The sequence below is a fragment of the Thermobia domestica genome, chromosome 13 (genome assembly GCF_964235325.1).
Source record: "Thermobia domestica chromosome 13, izTheDome1.hap1.1, whole genome shotgun sequence".
NCBI lineage: Eukaryota > Metazoa > Arthropoda > Insecta > Zygentoma > Lepismatidae > Thermobia > Thermobia domestica.
Window position 1 is genome coordinate 18,137,697 of NC_137466.1, and position 20,204 is coordinate 18,157,900.

General features: G+C 36.9%; 1 protein-coding gene across 1 annotated transcript in view; it reads left to right on the plus strand.

The window, feature by feature from the left end:
* Positions 1-432: 432 nt before the first annotated feature.
* LOC145668034 (UPAR/Ly6 domain-containing protein qvr-like) overlaps positions 433-20,204 on the plus strand; it is a 28,555-nt gene continuing 8,783 nt past the window's right edge. Inside the window, exons 1-2 of the mRNA XM_081735503.1 lie at positions 433-865; positions 9,680-9,727. Coding sequence (XP_081591629.1) covers positions 817-865; positions 9,680-9,727 — 97 coding nt within the window. The 5' untranslated portion in view covers positions 433-816. The remainder of the gene's footprint in view (positions 866-9,679; positions 9,728-20,204) is intronic.

Below are 20,204 nucleotides of genomic sequence, written 5' to 3' on the forward strand. Positions count from 1 at the left end.
GCGTTCACCTCCGGTGCTTGGGGTCCCTGGTTCGATCCCAGTTCGCGCCGTGTGGACTTTGTGGTGGACAAACACCGTGCTCGTGGGTTTTCTTGGGGTTCTCCCGTTTCCTCCCACTTTCTTCATTCCACCATTTCACTCATTTCTCATCATGACCGTCTCCTTTAGCCTAACCGGCATAAACGTGGGACGTAAAACTTAAAGATTTTATTTCATTTCATTTTAATTCTATTATGAAAATTTTCAATGGGTTGATTAATCCTTTTACATCTGTTAGCTTTTCCACACATGTGACAGGTGAGTGTATGCGTGCAATGAAAATAAAAAGATGGAAACAGAAAAAGGAATAGTAGTGGAGTGATAAAAAAAAAGGAAGATCAGAGCGGTTGCCTGCTGTGTAGCCCAGATGAATCTTTACGGAAAAGGAACACATTCGCCCGTCAGTTAGAATTAACCATGTCTGTTGTTGTAGTGGACTTCTTGAATGATGTCCAAAACCCAGAGGCTAGTAGGCAATACCAAAAATACGCAGCTTACATCCCTTTTTATAAATCCCATCAGCCCGGAGATCCACTTTCTTCTAGGTAGTAATTTTTATCTTGTAATTTCTCTTCTATTCCACCTTCATCTCTCCCTCTTCCTCTCTGCCGTATTCGAGTTTTGACGCCAAACCAAATGACAAATAGTAAGTTCAGTGTCTCCTCATAGTGCCACAACTACAACAGTGAACCTAAAACGACCACAATATTTAGAAGTGTGAGAAATAATTTTCAATGGTCTGTTGTGCATTGATAGATGAAGTGAACTGTCCTCAAGATGTTAGGTAACAACAGTTATATGAATCTCTTGGGACCAATCATATTAGGTAAGATATCTATATATCATTCTTATATCTATATGAAATGTAGAATGTAGAGAATTTAACACTCCATGTATCATGTGAAAAATTACCCATTAGATTTAACAAAATATAAAATTGGTTTCAAATTAGTTCGGCACATTAGTTTTATAAACTCATTGGAAAGATTACTGTATAGTAAAAATTTTAGAAACAAGTATCTGAAAATTAATAACAATTATGTTACTTACAAAACAATAAACAGTTACAGAAAATATTGAAATAAGTGTTGTAATCATGTAAAGATAACTTCCAGTGAAAAGTGGTGAGCATGTTGTATTGTCTGTATTAACTATTTCTTTCTTTTAATTTCTTAACCCTAAATGGACATTTTTCATTCAAGAACACTATTTGACAGAAATGTTACGCCTATATTGACAAGCAGAATGATCAGTTTCCAGGGTTTCGTGTATATAAGGGAGGGTTCAGTATGCCATTAGGAGCAATTTCCACTAGACTCTATATGCTTGAATGTAAAATAATCTAAATATATCTTGCACCGGATCTTTTACATTAATATATTTTTTGAGCAAATGAAGAAGAAGAGCAGTCAGGGTCTTAAGACTATCTCGGTGTCAATGTTATTGTTCTACTATCAGCTAAGAACTTACCGGTTGTCATTCTTTCAGGCAACAACTATAGAGTAATAATAGGGTTACTATATTCCTCTACTGCAAAGACATTGTAAATAAATAAATAAAAACACATGAAGTACATAAGTTAATTTGATATTTAAAAATATTTTTTCAGTTAACTTTTTAAATAATACACTTAATTATTATTTGACAATTTTGATGAATATGTACTTTTAGTCTTTATGTACTTCGCTCTTTCCCAAGAATAAGTTTCAGAATTCGAGTTCTAAATGTAGATCGATTGACATAAAAGAATAATCAGAGCGTAATGATAGCTCCTCTCTGAAGTCAACATACCCTCATTGGCATGGCTCAAAAATTTGAAGTGCCAGTACTAGTAAAGCAACTATAGGACTGGTGTATTTCTTTTTAAATTAAATACACAGTTAACACTAATGTGTTTGAAAACAAGAAATGAAGCCAAGCATTAAATTGAGTACTTGGATGATCTTTTATATTTGTCCCTCAAAATTATTATGTGGGGTAGCAAATGAAGCCCATGCGAAATTTCTTCTCACTCTTTTTATTTCTACTTTATGTTTTCAGTTTTGGTGTTGGAAACCAGGGATCGATTCCTGGCGATTCGATTCCGTGGTTCAAATCCAACGTTAAGCTGTAGGTCTACTCTGATATATCCTGGCTGCTGAAAGGGACACTAAAACCAAATATCACCATCAATTTGTTTATAATTGGTCTCTGAATAATTTCGTCTCATCACTGTTGTTTACAGAGACCTTCGAAAAGTCTGCAACATAAAACATTTTATAAGTACATTACATCAGGTTTCATTATACATTTCTCAGTTCGAGCGCTGCATACTACAATGAGCAATCGACCATGAATGAAGCAGTTGAACACATGCAGCGTAGTTCGGATGAAACAAACCTTTAAATGTTATATCTTTCTTTCTTTCTTTTGGAGATAATTTGAATAATGACAAAGCCAAGAGTACCGAAATAGACTTCAATTTCTTATGAATATGCAACCCACCTTTACCCCCATGAAGTTAAACTATATTGATTAAACTGTAAATAATGAGTTGCTGCACATAAATGAGAACGGATTTTTCCCTGCGTTTTGGAAATTCACTAGTTTTTTTTAACGTTGCTTGAAATAAAAGATTAAATCCACTGTTTGACTCAAGTATGCACTTATCAATAGAATTACTAAACCATCTAAATCATTAACCAGAGAACTTCGAAATTTTGTGAAAATGTTCCCTTGAACGATAGACTGGCAAAATTAAAAAAGTGTATATATTTGCCGTTGCCAGATTTCCGAAACTATTCGACGTAGAATCTTCAAATTTTGTAAAAGTGGTCTCCTTGGATCATTAGGTTACAAATAAGGTGAGACTTTCTGATTTGCTTTTTCTAAGAGGGATAGAAGGCTTGAATGTGTGTTTTTTTTTTTCGTTTGCCAGATGTCAGAAACTATAAGGTGTGTGGAACGTTGAAATTTTGTACAAATATTCTTCTTGCACTATCAGCTGAAAATAACACAATATTTAAGAATGGCATGTCTTAAGGGGAAATATATGCTTAGAAAGTTTTTTCGTTTTCTAACTATTGCAAACCAGACATAGTGTCTGACTTCAGCTAAAGGTGAGTTACTGCTGTCAATTGAGACAGCCCGACCTCTTCCGAATTTCACCAAAAATAACCTCTGACGTTTGCGCACGTTTGTGCATGGGAAACTGGCATATCTGCACAACATAATTTTAAGATATTCAAAAATTAATCTGGGATGCTGTCCAAACAGCAGCCCACCTATTCCCGCCGACTGTCGTCAAAATGGTTTCAATCATTAGTACTTCGTTTGTGCACGTCTGTGTACGCAAAAGTTTCATTTATTCACTGATGGAAGTGTGTGTGGTTTGGACCGTCGGAGATCACCTGGCCAAGGAATGGGAAGGAAAAAAGATTGGGAAAGGAAGGAAATGACTGGGATCATTATGCTAGGTATTATCCTGGCAATTGTCTGATATGAATGAGGAAAATCCAGGAAGACTTCACTCGGGATGGATAGGCTGAAAAAGTTATTACACCTTTTCAACCGAGAGAACGCTATGCTGCGCAGGGTCGAACTAAGTGTGAGATATTGGTATATCTAATTTAGGTGTCAGCCCTCCCACCATTGCCGATTGTCGCCAAAATGTTTTCAATCGTTAGTGCATTGTTTGTGCACGACAAATTCTTGCTTGTGTATAAAAGGAAGTGTGAGATTTTGATGTATCTGTTTTGGAAGCCAGGAACCCAACCCCACAAATTTGCGCCAAAATTGTTTCGGTTAGGTTCCGGTTCTTGGTTTAGCCTAGAAGGACTTGAGCGATTAGAACCGAACTCTTAGGTTTAACAGTTCTTTGGCGTATATAATTTTAAAAATTTTCTTTATATATATAAAGTGGGACAGGGGACATACTCAAAAATGTGTCGAAATGAAACAAAACTTACAAAATTTACTCTCCAGACGCACTGAAAAGTAAAATAGTTTTTATTTTTTTCTTTCCCCATATGTAAATATCACGGTTTGGTTCTTGGGTCTAACATAGAGTGACTGGTATAATTGGAACCAACTTGCTGTATCTATAGTTCTTAGGCCTGGAATTAAAAGCATAATAATAATAATAATAATAATAATAATAATAATAATAATAATAATAATAATAATAATAATAATAATAATAATAATAATATTATTATTATTATTATTATTATTATTATTAACTTATCAAACATTTAATTTCACGTATAACAGGGACAAGGTGGTATAATCCATAAAATTTGTCCCAATGGAACAACTATGACATTACATGGAGGTATATGCTCTCCACACTCCCACCGAGAGTAAATTCTGCACATACGAGGGTGAGGTGAAAAGTTCTCAGCCTGACAATGAAAGACTACGAATTTCAGTTCAAAAATGATTTTATTTTTCGACATAATCTCCCTTAATTTCAATACACTTGGGCCAGCGTTTCTCCAACATCTGTATTCCTTCCCGGAAGTGAGAATATGGAAGGTTGTGAAAATAGTCATCCACGACCCTTTCAACTTTTTCATTCGATGTGAAGCGCTTCCCAGCAAGAAATTTCTTCAAGTTTGGGAACAAATAGAAGTCCGATGGTGCCTAATCAGGAGAATATGGGGGATGGCCGAGCAAATCGTACCACAAATCCCACAGTTTTCCCATTGCCAGCTCAACCTTGTGCACAGGTGCGTTGTCCTGGTGAAAGATGATTTTCTTCTTCTTCAAGCCAGGCCTCTTCTTGCGAATTTTGGCATCCAACCAGTCAAGAAGGTTGGAGTAACATTCGCCTGTAATTGTTCTCCCTTTTGCAAGATAATCAATTAACAGGATCCCTTTCGTACCCTAAAACACACTGGCCATGAACATTCCGGCCGATACGATCGTCTTCGGTTTCTTCGGTGCTGCACCACCGGCTTCCACCCACTGCTTGGACTGGTGTTTCATTTCTGGCGTGTAGTGGTGAACCCATGTCTCATCCATTGTCACAAATCGCCGCACAAAATCGGTCGGATCCCTTTTGAATTGGTCCAAAGATTGCTGCGAAAATCGATTTCGCATTTGCTTTCGGTCGGCAGTCAGCAAATGCGGCACCCTCTTGCGCAGAACTTTCGCATCCCTAGTTCTTTGTGAAGATGTTTCGCACCTGTTCCTCCGATATCCCAACACTCTTAGCTATCTCACTCACCTTCACTCGCCTGTCGTCCAATACGATATCATGAACTTTTTCCTTTCGATTGTTTCCGGTGTGGTTGCGGTTTTCGGCCTTCCTTCGGTCATCTTCGAGGGATGCGCGACCACGTTTAAATTGAGCTGCCCACCTTTTAGCGGTTGACATGCAAGGAGCAAAATCCCCGAAAACTATTGTCAACTTCGGATGAATTTCCGTAGGGGTTACTCTATCCAAACCGAAAAATTTGATTACCGCACTATATTCAAGTTTATCCATTTTCACAACTAACACGCAATACGTCTAACTGCAACAATGCCTGCACACAAACTACTAGCGAGAAAAAGTTGACACTTGTTATACGAACAGCTGAAAAGGGCCCCCAGGCAAGAACAATAAAATTTTGCTGATTGGAGTGCCATCTCTGGGTCAGGCCGAGAACTTTTCACCCCGCCCCACAGTGGGATCTAACACCTGTTTTACGGACAAAATTCTCGATAATAGTGTAATGGTAGAAGGAACACACGATGGTGTGCTCCCTTGTATGTTGTGATGGTGTAACCATTTCCGAAACGTTACGACTAACTGTACTTAAGATTTCGAGAGATATCTTCGAAAACAGAATATTAAATTGAGCTGTGTGAACTTCTGATGCATACAGTGGATGATGCTAGTCGGAAATATCTTTAAAAAAAAGAAAAAAAAAGTAGAATTTGAGGAAGCCCGACTCTGTATAATATTGTAGAATAAGTAAATCGTAGAGAAATAGCATATACAAAAAAGTGTGCTAAACACAATATTGTGTTATTCTATATTTTAATTATAATACAAAGAAACTGTACATTTATATCGGTGTTTTGATAAGTCCGTGACTTGGAAATTACAAAACATAGATTGCAGTCTTCATAAACGATTTTTGTATACTTTGAAAGTGAGAAAACAACTTGCTTTATTCATGTCGGGAAAAGGCTGTTCATTCTATTAACAACGGTGTAAAAAAAATATATTCTTCTTATATGTATAACACACTTTAGAAATAATTTACAGGAGGAACTGAAAAGACAAGTGCTTTTCAAAGAAAATCTAAATGAATAATCCTGTAGCTTCAGTACTTAGAGGAAGATGTTTCTTCTTTACCTCGGGCCTCAGGAAAGTTATGTATGGGTCTGAAGGCTCGAGGATTTTATGTAACGCATCTTCATTGGTGGCTGTGCGGAGACATTTTCTAGTGTGGTGAAGCCTATAATCCTTATAATCTTTATGAAGCGTTTCTTGCGCTTCCTCTGAAAGTAACCCGATAGGCAGAGCTGCAGCTTGTATTATTTCGGCCCCATGTATCAATACTTTGTGCACTGTGGAAGGCATATAGTACCACAGGTATAACTGTATAGCTAATTTAGCCGTTTCCGCTGTGTACAATCTAAATTTATCCGAATCAATTGCAAAGTGACTGTTAATTACCTCCAGTATTATACCAAGCCGGCGAATCAAGTTTTCGTGTATGTGTGTAATCTCTGCTGTTAGAGAAAAATGTTGGAAGAATATCCTGGAGGTACACCGTATTTCCGGTATTCGTCGAACCATAACCCAGTTTTACGACATTAACTTTAATCCCGAGCTCATTCATGAATCGTTGTTGGATGCGTTTCTTTGTAGCTTCTTTGATTGGGAGAGTATCTTACGTAGTCCTCCACGATTTGAATTGTTGATTGTAGCTTAGATGTAGTACATATTCCATGAACTAGATTCGAGCATGAAGAGGTGAAATTCCAAGCTTCAGTCCTTTTTCATTAGATTGCTTCAGTTCAAGTTTCGATAAGTCGTTCATCTCCGATGAGCGAGCCCCACAAATGAAGCAGTTATTTGCTGCAGATGTCTCACTAATATGTTTCGCGAATAAAACTTTTCCGTCCAACATTGTCAAATGTAAAACATGTTTTACAGTGATACAGTTGGGTCCTATATTCAATCGTGTTTCTTGCAAGTTCTTGATTCCCTTTCAACCCTCAATTTCTCAGTTTTTATTATTTCGGGTGTCTCTTTTATGAATTGATACCTAAGTGATCGACAGTGTCGCGTCGAGGAAGGTCGAGGATTGATTCAAATTGATTTATCTTCATTCCAATGTAGGGTCATTTGTAAGGCACAATAAAAGTCATAAATAAATTAGCATCTGATCTCGCGTCACATTCACTCCCAAACCGTTGAGAGAACTCGTTCTGGCCAGACGAGCCATCAAAGCCCCATTTTGTATGCATTGTCAGTGCCTGACAGTTCAACTTTTCTATTTTTTTTCATTTATTGTTTTTAGGATCCTTTCGGCTATATGGTTAAGTAAACTTTGGAGCGGGACTTCTGAGGAGATCTCGGTAATTTTGATATCATTAGGGTGACAATCTTTCTTTGCGCTCTGGATTTTTTTTATAGCTGGGGAAAGTACTGAACCCTTTCTCTTTTGTGGCAGCTCTGATTACCTCGTATTGATATTTGGAAAACTTAGCCTGTGTAAAGATTGATAATGCAAAATCAGCACTGAAACTTTTCGATGTGTTTCCTGAATGCGACGAAGCAGCAGCATCTATTACGCTTTGGGAATATGATGCTTTTAGATCTTGATCTTCTCTCACAACATTCTTCAAAGCACTTTTTAGGCCTTCCAACAGGATTGGAAGACTTCGGCGAATGAGCATCATCACTGGAGAAACTAATCACAAATTCACCATTCATCCACTTGCGATACTTCTTGCGAAAATATGTTTTACTGTGATTAACTAATTTTAGTTTTTGTACACAATGCGGCAAAAATATTTTCTATATTTCATCACAAATTCGAGAAAGTTTATCTTCATGCATGCCTGATACCATTCGCGAATAAAACACTCCACTGATCCGCCTGTAAGTAGCACTTCACAAAGTTCGGCATATTTTACTACTTCTTCCATTATGCGGAAAGAGCGCACACTCTCACTGAAACAACTACAGTAACTACTGAATAGAAACTTCATGACAGCCAATTTACTTTATAGTACTCGCTGCACACGACCCTATTTATACTTCCTATTATGTTGCTCCACGGGAACTGGGTTTTCTTAACGCAGTCAGCCAGCTTACAACGGTACTATGGCTACATTTTACGGCATATTGTGATGCAATTTACAGAGAAAGTAGTTTACTACAGTAGTTTCATGAAAACGTTTTAATTAGAGCGGAGTTCAGCGGAGCTTTTTTATATAAGCCTTGACATGTGTGCAATTAGTTGCAAAATTAACTATTTTGCTCAAATTACCCCGCCTATTTAACTTTTTCTTTTTTCTTTCTTTTTTTCTTTTTTTGGCGAACCAATTGTTTGTCGCGTGTTTGCCTCTATTCACATCACTCACGTTAGGGCAGCTATTTTTTCCATAAAGCAAAACTGTATTTTACCTCTCAATAAACCTACGTAAACTCAACAAATTCAAGATTGTTACGTTTTAAATACAATTTGCTAATTGCAAAATCATTTTCACAACCGGATTCCTCGGTTCATTTACTATAGAAAACGTATAGATTATCGCCCAAATTGTCACTTTCATGACATTCCATTTTGTCCGCCTTGGCCCCACTGTGCGCTCTCGTATGGTTCCATTAGGACAATTTTTATGAGGTATGGAGCAAAGTAGGCCGAAGCAGGTCGGTATCCATCCCAAAAATGTAGAGGGCCTGGCTGAAGTTGGGGCGGGGGATAGCGAATATTTTGCCCGCAGAAATGAAGCACTAAGATTCAGATTATTTTGGTGAAATTTAACAGAAGTAGGAGAGCGGGAGGCTGTCTAGATGGACGTGAATTATTGCATTCCTTGGAAAACAAGCGAATTTCCTCACATGTGTTCAAACATGAATATTTAAATTTAGTTATCACTTGAATATATGGAGATGAATGAATCAATGTGGTAGATTATTACTATTGTGTGACTAGTCTGTTGTAACGGAAACTCTGTAATAGGAAAAACAGGTGATTAGTAATTTCATTTAGTATCGCAATTAGTATTCTGAAAAAATACAGCCACTTTCTCTGTTGGTTACAAGACAATTCTACACATCTTCAGTCCAAACATAAAAGGTTACAAGAACAGGTAGACTCAATAGTAACCCTTCATTATTGGAAAGAGGGATCACTGGTTCAATCCCAGCTCCTGTGACTGTGGTAGGTAAGATTCGGTCCATGTGTTCTCCCGTTTCTTCTCATATTCATTCTACCAATTCTTTCATACTCACTTTCATTAATCATGCGTCTTCTTAAGCTTAAGGGGCATAATCGAGGAACATAAAAGGAAATATCATTTGATTTCATTTTCACATTTCAAGTGCAAGATGTTATCCTGGTTTTAAGTCAAGTGCAAAGATTTATTCTGGTTTTAACTCCTTTAAGATGCTTATACTCTTTTACTTTCTCTTCTTTTCAAATGCTAGTCCTGTTACTTGGATGTGCTGCACACGCCGCAGAAGAATGCATCAAAGGTAGGTATAAACATAGTATTTTCATTCGTTACTTTTATATGTATAGTTATGCGTATTTATTATTTAATAATTATACAACCTAATATAATTTGTCTACTCCAAAATTTACTACTGATTCTTGATTCGCTATGCTAGTTGATTTATTTAATATGAGACACACAATTTGCGAAAGTTATTAAGATGTTTATAAAATATAAATAAATGTAAAAATTACCAGTGGATGTCATTACCTTAACTTTAAACTTAAATGACGGTCATTATATTAACGAACGGGAAATTTTAGTTGCAATTAACATAAAAACAAAATGAAGTGCAAAACTTTTATCAAGAGGCTGATAATAGCAACATTTTGCAGTCTCGTTGCGTCCAAACCTCGAATGATTAGTAAAAACATCATAATTAGTAAGAAGAGTATTCAACAACTTAACAAAAATGATCAAACAATAATTTAGAAACCATATAGCTACAAATGTTTGATTATTTTGTCGTATTTAGTTTGCGGTGTCTTGACTAAAAAATGAGCGATGGAACAATCTAAAACAAACCGAAAGTATGTGACTTCTAATGCCAACCCTTAATCTTTGTGAGTTAAGAACAGTAAACGTGCAATGATAGTGCCTTGTGTTAATGCTACCTTGTATAGTAGTGAAAAGTAGATGAAAAGTACACGAAACGGTGCAGTATGGATTCGTGGGTTGAACCTCTTATTTAGAACTGGCATGACAGTGGTGGTTCAAAATGAGAAATCTCCCCGATTTTCAAAGATAGCAAATTGTGTGTTTGCGGTTCCTTAGAGCAAGAGTTTCCAAGACTGTCAGTTCATAAGGCTTATCAACAAAAACAGCAACGTCTAAGGTATGACCCGCCCACCTAAGCCTCCTAGACTTGACGACCCTAACAATGTTGGGTAAACCATATAAATTATGTAGTTCCTTGTTATGAAGTTTCCGCCATTCCCCATTCCCGTTCCTCTTGGCTCCGAATATTCGTCTCAGGGTCTTGTTCTCATATACTTTCAGTATATGTTCTTCCCTCAGAGTAAGTGCCCATGTTTCGCAACCATACAGAACAACAGGCATGATTATCGTTTTGTATATTTTAAGCTTCAAACTCCTCGACAGAATTCGCGACGACAAAAGATTTTGAACCGAATAGCAGGGGTGCCCACAAGGGGGGGCTATGACGCAAACTGCGTTATTGAAATATTTGGGGGGGTTAAAAATCTATATAAATATGTTTGAGGGGGTGTAAAAATTAATCGAAAAGATTTTTTTTTCATGGAAGAACACCTACGGATAAACAATTGAGGGGGGTGCGTCATGGGCATGAGGGGGGCACCACTGCGAATAGTAACACGAATTCCCTGCTTTTACGTGATAAGATATCATTGGGAAAGAAGAAAGTGGACGTAAAGTCTAAGGTAAAGGAATCGCATTAATTACAGTGGATTGTCACTAAGAAACGAAAAACTAATGCTGCACAACTGACTTTACAGTTGTATCAGCAGGTGGAACGACTATTTTCTATAATGATAGTCCGATGAGAAGAGCATAACAACCGCGGTAGGATTGCAATTTCATACTTCTGACCGGTGAGTAAGGCTAACAACGCAGTAGTTGAGCAACGGTAACGCCGAGACTGTAAACATCAACCGCCACCAGGCACGCACCCAGAATTTTTTCTTGGGTGGGGTCCAAAACTACCAGACACTACGTCTAAGTGGTACTAAACCGCTGTATTCTACACCCGAAAAAATTATAAGCAATTGTTAAATATTAGTACTTATATTCTGAGCAAAAATGATAGAACTAGATTGTTTTGTAGGGAAAGAGAAACTATTGAAGTGTAAGTGTATCAACATCTTTAGGCTAAACAAATATAGTTTCATTAACAAAGTGTACAAATAGCCTATGTGTCGAGATACCAAGCTTTGTGTGTGTGTGTAGCCCTCACGTGGGCGCACCCTGACTGCTGATGATAGAAAAAGAATAATGTGATCCAATATTTTATCTTTCTTCTTGTTTTGAAAGGAAGCATTGTGATTCAGTGGAGACCGTTCGTTCTTGGTAGTAGGGTGCTTGGGTAGATTGCAGTTCATGATGTAGAATGTCATGATCTTTTTCGGGTTCTTCAGGTCATCACAACATTCTCATTTCATCAATTCATCCCCTTTCATGATTATATATTTCCTTTACTTTAAAATTCCTAATTATAGTTGAATTTAAGATTTAATTTTCATTTGGGTTCCAATAACAAGCCGAGTTCTTGCATAGCATGTGCGCCCCTGACTCCTACTGTTAAAGGGACGGTGATAATGTGCTAGTTTGAGTCGCAATTTTATGGTATTTTGCTATTTTTTGGTTTACTTTCAAGTACGAGATATTACCAGTCATTATGTGTAATTTTAGTCGAATATGTGAATCCTACACTACAATCGTCGTTCTCTAAAACAATGCAATTTTCCACGATGAAAAAGCACGAAAACACAGAGGTAGACATAATGCTCACGATTGATTTTTTTAAAAAAATATCATAGCGAAGTTCAAAAACATCCTGGCGTGCTCAGTTTTCCGGCCTGACTATGTTCATCGTATATTGTTAGTATTAGATACACAAATTCGGCACTTTCCTGCCCCATCGTTACTGGTCGTCTGAGCGCTGCTTATATATATGGAAACATTTTACGAGCTATGTGTCCCATTCCGCAATAAATAAAAGCTGCGCTGCAGGCTTAACATGGTTCAACAACTTGTTATCGAAAGTCCCATTTTGATCTTTTGATGGTTTTCATTCTCTTCATTTATCTGTATTATCTATATCAACATCCATCCATCTAGCAAACCTTATTCCTCTCCGAGCTCCATAGATACACACCTGCTCAGTATGCATTGGACCATTGTTAGCCTGTAGAGCAGCCCTGGTTTGTCATGAAATGGATTCATATAAACCATGAATGGTTGACATATTCAAATTGTACCATTTCTCATACAGTTGAGAACTCAGTTTCCTCTGCGAGGATGAAGAAGAATATTTGTTCTGGATTCAGATATTTCCTGAACTGATACCTCTGCTCAATAATATTTAACTCTGAGCAGTGAGTAGGCTAGGAGAAATGTTGTCGTTAATTCAGATGTTCCTAAAACAATGCCTGAACAACTCCATGCCAATTAGATCATTGTCCTCTTGGAAGAGTGAGTCATTGTTCAGAAACATCTGGAAAATAAGATGTGCATAGCCGCCTAAAAAAGTACATAATCGCTGATATACTTTTCGAAAGGTGTTCTGTTCTTCGAAATACCAACACATTAGATTTCCTTAGTCACCACTACAGCATTAAATATATTTACTGTAACTATAAAAATTATGCAGTGTGCGGCAATAATAATGGTTTACATGAAATAGTATGTGCCTCAAGGTGTGTGTTCAGTCTTTGTTCCCACCCTCCTCTTGGAAAAAATCCCGCAGGTATTCCTGGTTACAGGTAAGAATGGCATTTTGTAACTCACTTCTCGAACTGTTTAAATATAGATACAGGAAGTGAGAAGATAACCGCGTACCACATCTGAATATTTAATGTCATTCTTCTTACAAGGGAAGGTCACGAACTGGCTCCGCTGAGATCCGAGCTAGACAATTGTGTTTACATTTGATGTTGAGTTGAGTTACAACTAGACAAATCTCAGAATTATACGTGCCACTGGTCCGGATATCGTGAGTTAGAACATTTTTGTAATGTAAAAGCAACTAGCTGACAGAATAGTTTGAACCGGCTCATTTGTTCGGAAACGGAAAACTCGAAGAATACGTACCCCATCATTTTCAAGGACATATTTTTTTTGTGATAAAAAAAGTTTGTCTCAGGGTCCACCGCAGGTTCCAGATGAGGTCCAACTCAAAAGTTATAAATGACAAAGAGGGTTAAGTAGCACATCGTTTGAAAGCTGTTGCGAAATGAAAGATGGAGCAAGTCTCGACTATCTACGACAATCTTATGCAAAATGGCGGTCAAAATGTAAATAACAGTAGCGTAGCGTGATATTCCGAAAGGGGGATGCCAAAGTTAGTCATTTCTGCGATATAGTACTACTGCAAGCAGCAATACATAGCTATTCCGAATGGAAATATAGGGTTATACAAAATTTAGGAGGAAGCCCCCCTAATTGGAGGTCTAGTGGGGCATAGAGAAGCGAATGCGTGGATTACGTTAGAATTTAATAACCAATTGTCTCAACTCCTTCTTGCCACTACCGTTGTGACGAGAAAACTAGGCTCCACTTTTGTATGAACATTGTCCAGTATCGTTCCCTTCATTTCTTTCTCGTTGGCGGCTTTTTTCTCCACATATCACACGTCAATCTCGTTCTTTCCAAAAATAATAATAATAATAATAATAATAATAATAATAATAATAATAATAATAATAATAATAATAATAATAATAATAATAATAATATCGCCCCTAGAAATTTGTCATCTTGGGTCCGGAACTCAGACGCCCGTTCGTGAATATGGGCCTGAGTGTATATATCATTTGAAGATGTAAATACAAAGCACTTAAACCAACTCTGGGGCCCTGTTTCTGTATCCAGATACTGAAGTCAAGGGCGCAAATCTGTCTTCAACGTTCGTGGGATGGGTAAGACTGTTCCCATAATCCTTTCCTTTTTTTAACGATGTTCAAAATATTTATGAAGTTGAAAAAAATGCTGTGGAGAATTAGGGGAGCAGAGTTGTCTATAACATCGGCAGGAGGGCACATTTTAAGGCTTATTGTGGGGAGAGGGGAGAAGAGACTCATATTACAGTAGATGAATCAGATTTCTGAGGTAAACCTGTTGTACTCGTATATTATATACCAAATGATGTAGATGAAATAGTGGTACATATCATTATTACAACTCAGTGCCGTGAGCACATTCTGAAATTTGAATATATGCATAACAATAATTGACATGTTTCTACTTACGCATCCACAATGATCCACATTAAAATTTTAGGACATTTGTTTTATAACAATACAAATAATGACTTCCCCAAAACTAGGAAAGAAAATCAATCAGGCCTATACTTGGCGCAACAATACTCTTATCTGAGCAAAATTATGATTACCATAATAGCATTATAGGAATTGTTACAGGAATTAAACAAATAGTTGAAAATAGGCTACTAATAATTAATGACAATGAAATATTAAATAATACGATTCTTTTTTAAAAAATCAAACAAGTCAAAGGACATCAGTTTCCTTTGTGGCAGTCGGATAGAAATCATCACAATCTCAAATCGGATTATTGGGGGGTGGGACAAGATTTAGGGAACATGTTCGCCTTATGTCCCCGAGATTTGTGCCAGTGACTGAAGGGCCCTGGCACAATCTTTGCGAATGACGGGGAGTGGTGGCTCTCTTGTCCTACCAGATCGGTGACCGTAATTCTACAGAATGCTTTAAATTTATGCCTGTGTCTGTGAGCTCCTTTACGATGAAGATTACAATTACGATGCATTTAGTTACGATTAAGGCATAACTATTTTAATACTATTATTTACATAACCGGCATGCTTCAAAAATGCGTTGAACTAACCATTTCCGTTTTGTTCTATATCCTTTATATTAGGGTTCGTACGTTCTGTTCAGAAACTATAGCTTAGTTCAAAATATATACAGTTGGAAATACTTGAATATGCCAGCGTATATCTAAAGCAAATGTAGGGTTGCAAGGGATGAGGAGGAGTGAGAAGGGAAGTATTGCGCATGCGCATTCAAGAGAAAGCAGACGAAAACCCCGATGCTTTCAGTAGGCCTGGAAGCCCGAGGAAAATAGCATACGACAGGAGGAAAGACAGAAAATGTGCATCTGAGCGACGCGCATGCGTAGGTTCCTCTTGTCAAAGGAAGTCGAGAGAGAGCGCCAGAAGATTGCAGTGGAAATAATTGTCATAATTACAAGCAAACAATTTATATATAATGAAATACGTACTTTTTCTTATTAACAGGGGATGCCGGGCATACCGGCGTTCCCTTACGTTACGCCGCTGGTAAATAATAATAATAATAATAATAATAATAATAATAATAATAATAATAATAATAATAATAATAATAATAATAATAATAATAATAATAATAATAATAGAAACGTTCATGGCCACTCCTAGAAATCGGAAATGGTGCGACATCGTTTGAAAGCTGTTGTTAAAGAAAATAGAATAATTCTGGATTCTCAACGATAACCCTGTGCAAAATGACCACACAAAACCTATGTCGAAAGTATAGGCACTCTAAACTGTTGAAGCTAGGAAAACCAAATTTGGCAAGAATGTTGATTAGTAGGGATAGGTGACTAAAATATACAAAATGTTCAAAAACGAGACATCTGGAGTTCCAAATGCTGCACTATATATCACACGCATGTCCAGCTCAAACCACTGGAGCTGGAGAAGCGAAATATAGTATTTACGTTTGTTGTCAATAGTAGATGTCCATAAATAGTCGAAGACGTATCATCTGTAATCCAATGTGGCTGCCATCGTGAAAAATGACTTTGTATATAAATGCTGACAATTATGTTGAATATGACAATCACAGCTGACAATTATGTTGCATCTTCATTCATTCGACCCGTTGAAATAAAGAGATCTATAGGAGTGACCTGATCGAAATACAGAAGTTGCTGTCACCAGGCGCAAGCTCTAACCGCCGCAGCAGACGAATAGGAGCATGATAGAACGGAGTATTTTTTATTTATTCACCATTTCGATTGTTTCTTATGTCTTTGTTATTCTCACTTCCATTTTCTATCCTGTTTGTATCATACATAAATTAGTCTGTCATTGTGAACTCATCTTTCATTTCACAACAGCTTTCAAACGATGCTCTACTTAACACACCTTGCCTTCGAAACTTTTGTGTTGGACTCCATCTGGAACCCTGCGGGGGCCCTGGGAGAAGATGTTTTTACTTTAAATCGTTGTACTTTGAAAATAATGTCACACGTGCTTTCCTGTTTTCACATTTGTCTCACCATTTCCGATTTCTAGGGATGGCCATGGACTTTTCAATTAAGTTTTGTTTACATTTTGACCCGCCGCCATTTTGCATAGGGTTGTCGTAGAGAGTCGAGACTTGCTCCACTTTCTTTCATTTCACAACAGCTTTCCAATGGTGTGCTACTTAACTCTTCATGCCATTTAAAACTTTTAAGTTGGATCCCGTCTGAGACCCTGGGGCAAACTTTTCTACCACAAAAAGTATGCCCTTGAAAATGATGGGGTACGTGTTAGTCGAGTTTTCCATCTAGCAAATCGTTTCCGAACAAGTGACCCAATTCAAACTATTCTGCCAGTTAATAATAGCTTATTATAAAATATGTTCTAGCTCACGAATAGTTCTATCCCGTCCAGTGGCACGTATAACTTTGCGATTCGTCTAGTTATAACAGATCAAATGCGAACACAATGGTCTCGTTTAGATCTCAGCGAAGCCAGTTCGTGACCTTTCCTTGTTACTACCTGAAATTATAATCTCCTTATATAAAAGAAGTCGTGACTGATTGATCCAGGCCTAGATCAAACTGTTTGAGCTAGAAATTCGAAATTTTGCAGAGTACATAGAATTTGTAAGTAATACAATGCATTTTTAGAAATTTAACTTTGAAAGAGGGAATTGTCATTGTAACTACAGTATGTCCATATCTCGGTAGACATTTAATACTGTTTTATCTAAAATAAATAAAACATATTTCAGGATTTCTTTTTAATTTTAGCTAGAAGGGAAGCATAAGTGTGGAAAGAAGAACGTATGAGGGCTTCTAATTTTCATACTAAGATTTCCATACCACGGAGTCCCTGAAGTTTGTAGACATAAATTTGGACTAAAATAGTTGAACACCTTCTTCAGCGTGTTCTAATATGTAACATAGAAAGAGAAAGCGGAATAGGGCAACTCGATCTCGCCGACCTCGACCCGGTAGAAGCTTCTCGATAAATACACGAAGTGTGCCACGGACAGCCACACACGTGCAAGTCTAAATGGAGTATTCATTAAATTTCATCTCCAATGTAAAAATGGGGACTTCTGCTAGCTGAAAGTAAAAAGATGATTTGAAGTAATACAGTAACAATACTCTCGTTCTGGCTTCTTTTGTAACAACGTATTAGTGTCATTGCAATAAAAATGCTTCCTTTGTGAAACACTTGACCACAATCTATCTTAATGGAATCAAATCAGACGACCTTGACGTGAAAAATAAAAGAACAAACATGCTGTCACCGGAAGCATTCGTAGACAAGAATCCATGAAATTGTTCCAAGATGTTCTTGGCACGTGTGTTTGCCAGTAAAGATACATCAGCTGAAGAGAAAATAAAGAAATACTCGTATCCAAGAATTCTATTGCAGGTATCTTATATCGAAAGCAACAATAATTTATTATTATTATTATTATTATTATTATTATTATTATTATTATTATTATTATTATTATTATTATTATTATTATTATTGAGTGCAAAAGGAAACGTTGGGCTCAATACGCACAAATTGTGCTGTAGGAATTAATATCTTATACATAGGACTGCTAACTGGCCGGTATTTCACCGGCCTGGCCAGGAATATTGCTGATATTTTGATTAACCCTTTCAGACCCTGGTCATTTTTGGCGTTTTCCTACATTTTCAGTTAATGACTTATTGCTCAAAAACTATTGACCCGATTGATATGGTTAAGGACTTGTTTTTTAGAAGAGGGATGTAGCTATTTTTTGGTGTAAGTTACATTGTAGTGTCGCCAACGGTAAGGAAATGTAGGGGTGAAAACTTACAAAAAACCCTAACCGAATTTCAAGATTTTTCGTAGTTGCACCACTTATGCCACATGGGTCCAAGTTACCTAAAACAATTCTTAGGTGTGTTGGCAAGGGACAGTGAACACCTGAAATCGCTGGCTGGCATACAAAGAAAGGAAAAAAAAATCTCTGTCACCATACACATGAAATTTTGACACTTTTTATGCCTCAGAAGTAGTGTTGTAGAAAAACGTTTTTTTTTGTGAAGTTTTTTCAATAAAAAACCGTTCTTTTTCATGTTTTTTTTCAAATGGCTGGTTTTTTCTGGCAACTACTATTTATTGATTTATGTCGCTGATTATTGAAAAATCAACAGAACTTGAGTCGAAGCTCTCGTAACTTACAAATCGTTTGTACGTATCCTTTGTACCTGTACGAGCAACATTATGTAATTATTCCTTTCGGACCCAGGTCATTTTTGGCGTTTTCCTACATTTTCAGATAGTAACTTATTGCTCAAAAACCATTCATTCGATTGATATGGTTAAGGCCTTGTTTTTTTAGAAAATGGATGTGGCCATATTTTGGTGTAAGTTGCATTGCAGTATTGCCAAAGGGTGGGAAATTATTGAGGAAAATGTAGGGGTGAAAATTTACAAAAAAATCCCTAACCGAACTTCAATTTTTTTGTATCTAGCACCACTGCTGCTATATGGGTTCAAGTCACCTAAAAAAATTCTTTGGTGTGTTGACAAGATACAGTGAAATCCTGAAGTCGCTGGCTTCCATTCAAAGAGGGAAAGAAAAAATTCTCTGTCATCGTACACATGAAATTTTGACACACACATGAAGAGGGTAATAATATTGGGGGGGGAGAAATTTTCCGAATTTTCCACCTAAAATTGGGAATTAATTGTTTTGGCTATCAGACAGACGAAAACTATCTGAAAATAAACCTTAGTACTCCAATAATATATCCTACAAGTTTCATGGCGATATTTAACACAGTAAGCATGAAATTTAAAAAAATATCTCATTCTACCTCAGAAATTCATCATTTTCTTACAATTCCCAGAACATAGTTTATTATAAACCTCAACTGTAGTTCTCCTAATTACTCTAGTGAAATTTTTTATGATGCGCTCTGTAGGCTAAGGATGAGGCTTTTAGACACTGGTACGTTTGTTCGAGTGTAGCCAACAAGAGGGAAATAATAGAAAGAAAGGGATTTTTGTCCAAAATTTGCCCTTAAAATCTGGAATTAAAATTTTCTGTAGCTGGCAACACTGCTATCACACACACACACACACACACACACACACGCTATCTTAAAATAAGCTTTGGTATCCCCCTAATGTATCCTACAAGTATTGTGACGGTATCTAATAAAGTAAGCATGTCAATAAAAAAAATATCTCATTCTACCTTTAAAAAATATCACAAGTTATCTTTCCAATTAGAGAACAAGGTCTACTGTAAACCTCAACTGTGCTTCCCCTAATTATCCTATTGAAACTTTCTATAGTGCGTTGTGTAGGGCAAAGACGATGCTTTCATATACTGGTACGTTTGTTCCGATGTAGCCAACAAGAGAGAAATAATAGACAAAACAGATAATTTTCCTAAAGTTTTCCGCTAAAATCTGGAATTAAAATTTTCTGTACCTGAAAACACTGCTTCCAGACAGACGACAAC